Here is a 12,309-nt window from a genome sequence, read left to right as displayed (position 1 = left end):
CGACCACAGATTAATATAAGCCAAGATACTATTAAATGTTAAATTGAAAAGAACAAAGATGCTCCTAAAAACAAGAAAAAAATATGGATTCCCCCAGCGACAGCGTCAACGACATGTATGAAGATACACTAACCAGGCATATACAAGACTTGCAAGATAAAATAGAAGATGTAGATCAAGCCAATGATGGCATAGAGAAGGCTCTTAAAGAAACGGAAAGGGAGTGCTGCTAGATCTTTCTGACCCATGAGGAAAAACTAAACCAAACTACCAAAGAGCTAATAGGTAAAAGAAGACAGCTGACGGAAAAATACAGCTCCAACTACACAACAATGACAAAATTAAATAAAGATATCCACCATTAAATCCGAAAAGACATAAGAGAAAACAATACAAGAGAAATAACTAAAATAATTCAAGAAAACCAAAGTTTAAAAGTTTTGAGTCGAAATATGAACAACATAGGCAAAAAAAATATGCACAGTTTTAAACATGTTTTAAAACTGTCTTTGTTTTAGAAATATGGTGTATGACGAAAACTTTTTCATTAACTAAGCATTAAGTAATAATAGCATAAAAACAAAAAAGTGTTTTTTGTACTTCGTTGACTTTATATTTATATAAAATATTAAAAACTTATTTATATATTTTAAAACATATTTTCTTGAAGTTAGAAAGATATATGAGTATTAATACATTTGTAACAACTTACCGAAGCAGTTGCACTTTTTCTAACTTTCCTACAGCTTCCTGTATAATAAAGTCGTCTAACAAACGACCATAAAAATTTAATAGCTCTAGTGAATAATTTACCAAAATCTGTAAGAGCTATAAGAAAAAGGGGAATTCCAACTATAGCATATACAATGGTTAAAGCTCGACCAGTGGTAGTAGAGGGGTAGAGGTGACCATATCCTAAAAAGAAGAAGAATATTTTAGTACATTCACAAAGTACTTTAAAAATACTGGTCGAGTTGATGGCTATATATAAATATAATAACTGCAAAAGACTGATGTGTTTTGTTCACACTTATCACAAATGCATGTATTGAGGAGAAAAGTAGGTACTTTAAAAATGTGTTAAGCGTTTAATGCCTAACTGAGCGGTTTCGACTTACAAAGTCATCTTCAGAGCTATGGTCAAAATTTAAAAAGCACCACTGTCGAAGAGGGATACCTTTTTTTTTTAAATACAAAATTTTTTCTTCAAAATTTAAAAAACTTTCCAAAGACGAACTTGTTACTTAAAAAAAAGTTTCCAAAAAAGAGACAACACACTAAATACTTCATAAAAAACACATTAAAATTTTTGGTTATGGTACAGGTGCATCCATCCATTTGGATATAGTTGAGCCGAGACTGGCGACGAAAATGTTCAAAAATGATGATGAGTCATATAGGTAAATTTTCTATATACTAAATATTCCTAACATCAACCTATAAGCTTTATTTACTTGAGTTTACAATTTATTTCCATTGCAATACAATTTATTGCTATTAACACTGACATTGCTATTTTATCTCGATAGAGGTCGCTATTAGCATTATTGTTGCATGATTTTCTTAGTAATGGTTACCTCGATGGTACGCGTTGGTTCAATTCACCATGTGAGCACAAAAAAAAAATGAGGCAGAACTGCTGCAACCAATCAAGAGATGGCTGGTTAGCTGAGTCTGGATACTTGCAGCAATTCGGTCACATTCTGGCGAGAATAAAACCATAGTATATAAGACCAATATACACCAGGGTGTGTGAGGGCAATATACACTTAAGAATGCACACCCCAACACACGCACACAAAGTAGTAGTTTAGCATGTAGTAAAAAATATAAAAAACCAAAAAAAAAAACATATACACGGGGTGTGTGAGAGCCGTATACACTTGGGAATACACACTGCATAGTTAAGTTAGCATAGTAGTCGTAGTTAGAAAAAAAAAAACAAAAAAACCGCTCACTGTCTAAACCAAACCACGTCTTCAACCGAACATCGAATGTCATGTGAATGCTATTTCGTCACAAAAAAAAACCAAAATCAAAATATATAAAAGGCCCGTCAGGCCTTCTATACCAGCCGTTAGGCATAGGCCCCTCGGGCAGATCGTATGCAGATATCGCGAATCCGAGTACCGAGGGCATGTGCGGCATACATGGGCTCGGTGGCCGGACCCACTCGGATGCTCAGCCGGCGAAGAGAATAAAATTTATTTAGAGAGTTATCAGTCCAGGCTGATAGCTTTCTGTTCGAAATACACGCGTTTTTCTTTTTTTATGGACACCAGTCCCAATGTCAAGTTAAAGTAACTTCAATAGAGTCAGTGAAGTAAATAGGGAGAAAAGATGATATGTGTGCTACCCCTACAGTTAGGTGGCTTAATCACAGTCGATACAAACAGAGGGTGTTCCATTACCCAAGACATTCAAAGTTACTTTTAGATCATAAGCTTCCTCACGTAAGTCACACGATGAGGAGGGGTGGAGGAAAAGCCTGGGGGTCAGGAAGGTACCACTTCAATAGAGAAGTGTGACCAGTTTGATCTTCGGACATATGTGTGTGTGTGTGTGTGTGTGTGTGTGTGTGTGTTCAATTTACCGTTATCAAGTATTCTAAAAAAGTTAATAAGAAGCGCTCCTAAGAAGAAAATAATTCTTCCACTAGATATTTAAGGAGATATTGGACATTATACTACATTTATAGAATAAATTAACCTTCCAGCGGGCGCGGTATTGATCCTACTACTCAACTACTTTCAAGATTTCGTAAAGTATTCTTAGTTACATCTGTTTGTTCGTCCCGCTTTTCTCAAATGACTTATTTGAGGATAATTAAGACGCAAATACCGCGTCGTTATACGATTTATTTGTTTTATTAGTGTCAAATTTATGGTTTTCCGTGCAGCAGCGCGCCCGACGAGGTAAGCTAAATTTTTTTATTTTAATTTTTAACTGTTTTTATTACTTTTTATTTAGTAAACATGTTTTTTGTGATAAAAGGTGGTCTAAAATCTTAAAGGTAATTGTAGTAAATTATTAATTGTAAAAAAATTCTAAAAAATATTTGACGGTCACAAAGTTTCAAGAGTTGGCTGATAATTTGTCAGATGTCGAGAATATAGTAGACTTTAGCAATTAATAGTAATGCGAGATTAAAGAAATTATATAACAGTGACTTCGAACTATCCGAAAAAAAAGATTTTCAAAATCCAGATTCTATGGAAATCCAGGAGTTTTAATATTTATGCTATAATCTGTAAAAATTGTGTACTTACTTAACTAAAGAAAGAGGAATATTAGGAAAAATATATTTTTTTACGAATACGATTTTTTGGGTACTTTTTTGAAAAAAATTATTTGATTTAACCCTTTAAGTATCTCTTGTATAACCTTGGTATAATACCACACATTTTCGCCAGAGTAAATGAGTAGTTTAAATCCGATTTCTACCTATTTACATGTATACCTGTATTTTAATAAGTCATGCATAGATGGCTCTGATATCGGATCGTTTACTTAACTTGTAAACATTGTATAAATATGATATCTTTGTAAAATTACCTAACCTTACTTCAAACTTTCCTCCAAAATATAAATATTTATAACCATCACAATCAGAAGATCAGAAAATATTTTCCACATTACCCCAACATGCATGTTTTTTCAGATGTCCGAAAACTATTCTGATATACAGTATTGGAAGGGGTGCCTAAAACTAAACAGTTAGCCAACATATTACATGAAATAACGGATAATCAAGCTGAACATTCCGAGATTGAAGGGGACTCAGATGCTGAGGATGTAGTAGAACCTGACACACCATCAGAAAGATCTTCTAGTAGAAGTTCTTCTACAATATTGTCGTCTACTTCGTTTGGAAGTGGTACAGCCAAACAAGACATAGTAACTTACTACAAGCCTCTACGTAGAAAACGTAAAAATTCTATAATTAACGATCGTTTAGAACATGGGGATTCCGATTATTCTGTAGCAGACAGAGATTACTAGCCCAAAAAACCCTCTTAAACCAAAATAAGAATGTTTTATCATCAAGTGAAGATAAAGCAACTTTAGATATTACCAATGATTGTAAGGGGTGGTCTAAAGAACAAAGAATACCGATTGAATTTAAAAATTGTAATTATGCAGAATTCAAGGGTTCGAAAGTGATACCATCTTCTGAATACCCAGTAAGTTTCTTTAATGTTTTTTTCAATGATACCTTACTATAATACATTGTAGAACAGTCAAATGTATGCTGTCTAAGCCAACAAAAATTTAAATTTTTGTCCTTCAAAGAATTGAAAGTTTTCTTGGAAATTTTAATTCTAATGGGATTTAATAGTTTACCTTCTATCAAAAAATACTGGTCTTCAGATTAAAAGTTTATAATGAAAGGGTTACTTTAAAGAGATTTCTCAAAAATATTAAGATTTGAATGATAACCAACAAATGCCAGCCAGATTAACTCGGGAATTTGACAAGTTATACAAAGTAAAACCTCTTATTAAACAATTTAAAAAAACCTTTATGGAATCTTTTTCTCCAAGCAGAAGCATTTCAGTTGATGAAAGCATGCGTGCCTTTAAAGGAATGACTACTTTGGGAAAGAGGGGTATAAAAATATGGGCAATGGCATGTGCTGAAACAGGCTACCTCATCAATTTTAAGGTATATCAAGGTAGAAAACATGAACGGAATAACGAATATACTCTAGGGCCAAGGGAAAGAGTTATACTGAATTAAATAAAGTGCTGGAAAAAAGGGGACACTGCTTGTACTTTGACAATTTTTTTTACCACACTTCCTCTTATATATATGGGCGATGTTGCTCGGTTTGACCAACAAATGCAGGCATACTCAGTAGCTTGCAAATGTCGTTGATGGTGGATGAAGTTATTTTATTACCTTTTTAATGTACCCATAGTAAATTCTTACATTCTTTATAAAGAATCTCTTTGGCAAAGTAATAGTAAAAAAGCAATACCTTGAATATAGATCGCGAAGAAAATGCCAGCAGAGCTCAAACCCGGGATTACAGAAAAGCAGTGATATAGAGTACGTAGATTGTACACTAACTTTGTGCTTGGATTGTCTTAAACCATATCTTTGAAATTCCTGAACTATAATTTCAATTATTATATTTTTGTTTGTGTATTAGTATTTTTGTATTCTTTAAAGTCCTATACCTATTATTGATCCACATTTTATCATTTGGTACACCCTATGTAACAGAAAAACTAGCATGAAAATTATTTGTTGATTGAACTCCGGTACAACGGTTGACCAGCATTTTTTTTTATAGAAAAAACAAAAATCTTTGAAAAAAGTTCATCATAATAAACTTGCGGCTTAAAGGGTTAACTATTTAAAGTTTATAATTATTTACAACATTTTACTAAGGATAAATCTGTATATTTTTATCCACTCTTGTGATTTTTAAAAGCGCGCCCGCCCGAGGGTTAAAGACCTTCTAAAACAATCTAATTGTCAGATTGCTTTAGCGGTCGTACCGGTACCACCCGGTACTAAAGGTAAAGCAGTTGTACCAAATAATATTTCTAGGAAATGTTTGGACAACCGATGATAATACAGATAATTCAGGTATCCTGCCTTGTTTTTATATTCATAATAATGACACATAAGTGAAAGTCTGAAGTTTACTTTTTAAAAAATATATTTATTCAAAATATATAATTATTATTTATTACATATACAGGGTGGTGAATCGTCAAAAGGACCATAGGAAACTAAATAGGAAATTCTAAATTGTTGAATTCCTGCTTCCCTATTTATTTTATACCAAAAGTCAAGAAAAACTATTTGTAGAGGACTGAAATATGTATCGAAAACAAATGTTAAAATTGTTCTACGAATTAAACGTATTCCAAAATTTTGCAAGAATATAATACATTTTTCAGGCCACCCCTTAAAGTCAGGCCACATGCGGTGCAAGAATGTGTATGACATGTTGCGTTTGGTCATATGGATGTTTCTGATATTTGATAATATTTTAATTGCCAAAATTTTTATTACGTGATTTATTGTTTAAAAAACAATAAAGTTGATTAAAAAGTGTACTCAGTCGAGAAGAAAGTAGCAATAATAAAAGCTTTTTATTCAGGCAATAGTGCGCAAATTGTCAGTTTTTTATTTAGCGTGATATATCCCAATAGACCAATTCGAAGTCATTCAATAATTACAAATTGCAATTACTTTCAAGGATTTTACATAACTTTGAAAATACTGGGACCGTGATTTCTAATTGTAATTGTACAAACAATATTGCTGATGTACCAAGAAATTTAGAAAATCAAAATGAAACAAATCTATTAACAGCAGTTGTAGAAAATCCTAGAATAAGTTCCCGGACCATTGCAGACCAGTTTAATATTCATAATTCCACGGCTTTAAAAATTTTGAAAAGGAATAAATTCCGGTCATATAAATCTCAATGTCATCAAGAACTAAGAGAAGGAGCTGCTGAGCGGCGAGCGGAATTTTGTTATGAAATTTTAGAGAGGGCTAATGCAGACAGACAATTTTTAAAAAACTCTGACTAATGTTAAGACGAGAATTTTACAATCGAATGAGATTCTGCTTAGTACAAAATGGCTTATTGTTTGAACATTTGTTATATTATAATAATACAAAGTATTATTTATTGTTTACTAGTAGTAGTAGTATTTGTGAAAATTTGCTGTTTATAATTTAATCATAAAATAAAAATATTGACAACTCAAATATTGTCAAATATCAGAAACATAAATATGACCAAACGCAACATGTCATACACAATATTGCACCGCGTGTGCCCTGACTTTAAGGTGTGGCCTGAAAAATGTATTATATTTTTGCAAAATTTTGAAGTAGGCTTAATTCATAGAACAATTTTAACATTTGTTAATACAGATTTCAGTCCTTTACAAATAGTTTCTTATGACTGTTGATGCAAAATAATTAGGGAAGCAGGAATTCAATAATTTAAAATTTCCCATTGAGTTTACTATGGCCCGTTTGGCGATTCACCACCTGGTACACATAGTGAATCTAAATTAATTTATGAAGTTTATTACTGGTGTGCAACATTACCAAATTGTTTTTAGTGTAAAATTAAAAATTGTTTTTGGCTATCCATATGAGCAAAAAATAATCTTTAAGTATTACTTACTATTTTTTTCGTCTTTAAATTATATTTATTTCATTATGTTTATCTAAATTTCTCTAAGAATATCTGAATATGAATTTATATACGAAAAAAAAACCAATTTTCAAAAAGGTCAATAACCAACCTTATTTATGGAACAATTAGTTAATTAACATCTTAACAACTGTGCTTTAGTCACGGGATGTGTCAAATTGATTTGTGATAAGGCACAAAGCGAGAATTGTAGGAAGGTGGTCACCTCGGCGTAACATATAAAAAATTGAATAAAGCAACTAAAAAAAAAGATCTATTGCAAACTCCAATATTAATACAGTGTGAAAACCACTTATGGAATAAAATTATTTCTGTCCTTGTTTTAAAACATTATAATAACGCCGAGACCTGTCGACATTAATATAAAAATGTGAGCTTTTTAAACATAAATTTAAATGTATAGAGTGATTGACGCAAGCCTAGCATAGCCCATAAGCTTTATGTTTATGGAACACACTGTATATTTGTATATTTTTAAAAACTATTAATAAACTGATCTCAACGAACTATATAATATAGAGTATATTATGAGTAATATAGGATGCATTTCACTTCTTAAGTAATTATAAACTGTGGAAACCACTCACAGAATTAAATTGTTTGTGTTCTTTAAATTCACTTTGTATTATTTATAATAGACTCTACATAATATTGTTTGACAGTGACAGTTGTTATGTAAGCTAATAATAGTCTTGTTTTAAAAATAATTTAAACTTCGTTTTAGACTAAAAGTGAGTTTTTTCAGAAAACGTGCCGATTAAAGCAAAGTGCTTGTGAAAAACAAGCTTTTTATTGTGATATTTTTCATCACATGCATGTTTGGAAGTTCATTTGCATAAAAATCAAATAAAAAAATGAGCCGCTAAAGAAATTTGTCAATGGAGGAGGCAGTGCGAGCATCGACTCTCTTAGATGAAGGATAGTCAATGTGATACGTTGCAGGTGTGTTAGGAAGACATCATTCCAGCATCAGTCACAAGGTTAGGCGATATATTGAAACGGTCGTACAATCGAAGACCAGGGCAAGGGCGAAAACGTTGTAAAAATCAAATTGATGATCGTTTTTTGAGACAACGTGCTATCAGAGACAGAAGAGTCACCAGCAATTTGCTAAAAAATGAACTAGGAGATGTTCAAAATGTCGCGATATCATCTCGAACAGTTAAAAGACGTTTACATAAAGCAGAACTGAGCAACCGGAAACCGGCCAAAAAACCCTTGCTTACCAGAGAACACAGGGTTTAGAAATTGAATTTTGCAAGATTGCATCAAAATTGGACCATCGATGAATGGAAACGAGTTCTTTTCTCCGATGAGACTAGAGTAAGCCTAAAAACTCCAGATGGCCGTAAGCGTGTCTGGCGAAGGCGAGGAGAAAGGTTTGCTAGCTGCAATATCTCTCCTAAAGTACCTTTTGGTGGTGGCTCTAAAATGTTTTGGGGAGGAATTTGTTTTGAAGCTCGTACGGAGTTGGTCCCCATACGTACTAGGTCTATGAATGCTCATTATTACTTAGACAACATTATTGTCGAACATGTAATGCCTTTTGCTCCGTTTCTTGGACCTAATTTTTTATTTATGCAAGACAACGCTCGTCCTTATGTGACTCGACAGGTTATTGGCTACCTAAACGATGTTGATATTCCATTAATAGAGTGGCCACCTACAGTCCGGACATGAAGCCTATAGGGCATCTATGAGACTATCTCAAAAAAAAGATTCGCAGTCGTAGACCCCCTATTGCCAATCACAAACAACTCATTGAGGCCGTCATTGAAGAATGGGAGAATATTCCGCAGTCTTTTGTTGAACATTTGATGTCGAGCATGCTTCAACGCATAAATGCAGTCATAAGAAGTAGAGGAGGGCCTACACAGTATTAGTGTTGATCCAGATGCATTTTATTGTGTTACTTTACTGATTTTTTTCTTTTTGCAATTTGGAGTTATGCTAGCTTATTTACGTATTTCCAGCAAAAACAAATTTTTAAAGAAACAATAAGACAAATTAAGATCATGATAAACTCATGTTGGACTTATTTGTAGGTGTTTATTATTATTTCCATGTAACTTAGTTTTATTGAAATTATACTTCTATACTAACGGTCGGCGTTGGAAATTTGCATGGGAGTAAATCTGTACAACCATTACATATGTAAGATAATGAGTAAGAGAGAGACATAAGATATATTTTCTCTCTCTTCCTCTCTCGAGAATAAAAATGTTCCTTTTGTATATATATATTTAATATTATAAATATATTATATTATATATAATATTATATATATAATATAATATATATTAATATTCTTATTTATGTGATATGTTTTGTATTATTTATTAAATGTTCATAATTATTTTAGGCTTTTGTATTTCAAAATAATCACTGTATGACAGACAACAACTGTCAATTTTAAAATCCGTTAGTATCATGTCTAATTGTCAAATCTTTTACATGTTTGGTTCATACGCTGGTGTACGTGAGTTCGAATCCCAATATGAATTTCCTTTTTTATTTTTGAAATATTTAAAAACCTCGTGTTAATGTTATTAAATATATGTAATATACGCAAAAATGTTCAATTTCAAAATAAAATGAAAATTTACAACATAATCCCAGTTGTTGGTTTTTTATTTTTATCTTCGTAAAGTAAGTTATGTATATTGGCAGTTTTAAATACTTATGAATATTGCATTTTAATTTGTATTGTATTATTATATTGAATTATGTTGCAGTGTATTGTATTGTAATTTTTATATTAATAACAAAATAAACAATGAATTTTACTGCAGAGTATGTGTAAAAAAATTTTTTTGCATTCAACTCCTTTTGTACATATATGAAAATAAAAATATATACTTATTTTCATTAAAATATTGATACAACCCTTCATTTACTATACTCCTATTACAAATCAAATGTTTATATACAGCAAACGATGCACCATATACCTATATACCTAATTATTTTTCTCTTTCTGCTCTCTCTTACCTATAGCATTAAATATGTAATGATTGTGCAGATTGACTCCCATATAAATTTGTAACGGCGAACGCGTGTATAGAAGTATAACTTCTACCGGCAGTCCCACTGGACTGCCACACCCGTTTTTTTGTGTTCATATTGTAAATATTTAGATTAATTAAAGTGGTGCGTTAATTTTATCCAGGAGTTTAGTTTGTTCTCAAGATACAAACATTATTATATTAAACAAATTTAGTTTTTTGTTACTTGGTGAAAACTTCATGTAATTAAGAAGAAGAATTAAGAAGAAGAAGATTGACAGAATCGTAAACAAAGAAACAAACTGTAAAAACCCTTACTGAAAATGTACAACATGCCCAAAAACTAAATAAACGTAGTTAACATTGATCCACATTATTGGGCGAATATATAAAACAAGCAGTAACTAAAGCAGTTAGCAAAAACTTACAACCAAAGGAAAAAACATAAAGATTAGATGACTGAATAAATACTTTTTTTATTGAGTACAATAAATTCAATAAAAACAAAAAAATTGGAACAGTAGGTGGTACTGTAGACTACTGTTGTCTTTATTTTTAAAATTTAAATAATATTTTTAAAAATTTTTGATCAACATCAACTACACAGAAAGGGATAAGACTTAGGCCAAATAGATCTATAAGAAAGATATACCAAAATAAACAGTTGAGTCCATGGTTCTTTATCCTTGCGTCAATAATATCTGGCGAGATAAAACACATACGTTTTATCTCGCCGTTTATTTCATGTCTTCCATGCATGAAACTTAAGACAAATCAGCTAATAGGCGGTAGCCTATTATTAAATGAAGACACATGCTATTTTTATGCACGCTTTAGATTCAATATATCAAAAGGAGATAGGTTCAAATAAGACGCTTTGGGAAGTTTTCAGATTTTAAGTACAATTTGTGGCATTTCTGGTTTGTTTATTTGTGGCTGTCAATTTGTTTGATTTTTTGCTGTTTTTTTTTTATCCTGTTTTTGCATTTAGAAGTTATTTATATTACACACACAGATGTTTTCACAATTAATTTTATATTAGAGTTCGAAATTTTATGCGAAGTGTATGTTACTATTTTGTCACTAATTTACATAAGAAAATAACCTCATTCACACAGTTAAGAAATGGTTTTGTTTAACTTTCCGCAAAAGTGAAAAAAATGACAAAAAGAAAAATTTTTTTTAGATTTTTTGTAGAGAAACTCTTACACCACAAGCAGATGAACCCGTTTTAAATTTAATCGAGTACTTTGAATTAGAAAAAATGAATAGAGGACCGTTGGAACCGTTGCCATCTATTTAAGAGCTATAATAAGTACAATTTATAAATGCATACATAATATTACATACATAAAACATATTATTGATATTATTTATTTGCCAACTTAAACAGAAGACATAGTATTATAAACAGAGTACAATAGAGAAAGATGAGAACAAAATAACATTGAAGAAGAATGGAATGTCATCCAAACGACAATTACAAATATGGCAAAGGAAACATCAGGTGAAAACTCAAGCAAAAGAAACGAGGAATGGTTTCATGGCAAGGAAAAATATAGCTAGATAGAAATGTCTACAAAGGGATTCCCGATTGAATAGAAGGGCATATGAAGAACTCAGAAAAGATGCAAACAAATATGCAGAAGGAAAAAGAGAGAAATGTTGAATAGAAAAATACAGATTATAGATTATAATAACAGAAGAGAGACTAGAAATTTTACAAGGAAACCAAGCAATACACCCAAGGATATAATATTACAAGATAAACAGTTTGCAAGGACAAAAATGGGGCAAATATCAGCGAGAAAGAGGAAATAATATAAATGTGGAAGGAGCATTTTCAAGAGCTGTTAAACCCAGAAAAAGAACAAAACGAATATGGAGAAATAATTCACCACACAACAGAACAACTAGTTGAGCAACCAACATTGGAAGAAACGATTAACGTCATAAAACATCTAAAAATAACAAAGCACCTGGCACAGATGGAATAACTGCAGAACTGATGAAGAATGGTGGACTTGTGCTATGTTATAAACTAATCGACCGCATATGGACACTAGAAGCCATCCCAGAAGACTGGAAAGTATGAATCATACTTCCTAT

The 12,309-nt window shown here is 31.7% G+C and overlaps 1 protein-coding gene across 1 annotated transcript in view; it reads right to left on the bottom strand.

Moving 5' to 3' along the window:
* The window catches only part of LOC140434855 (uncharacterized), a 37,668-nt gene that overhangs the window by 20,199 nt on the left and 5,160 nt on the right, over nucleotides 1-12,309 (bottom strand). Inside the window, exon 2 of the mRNA XM_072523429.1 lies at nucleotides 713-915. Coding sequence (XP_072379530.1) covers nucleotides 713-915 — 203 coding nt within the window. The remainder of the gene's footprint in view (nucleotides 1-712; nucleotides 916-12,309) is intronic.

The sequence above is a fragment of the Diabrotica undecimpunctata genome, chromosome 2, assembly GCF_040954645.1.
Source record: "Diabrotica undecimpunctata isolate CICGRU chromosome 2, icDiaUnde3, whole genome shotgun sequence".
Classification (NCBI taxonomy): domain Eukaryota; kingdom Metazoa; phylum Arthropoda; class Insecta; order Coleoptera; family Chrysomelidae; genus Diabrotica; species Diabrotica undecimpunctata.
Note: the sequence above shows the minus strand (reverse complement) of the source record. Positions and strands in the feature narration are given on the sequence as shown.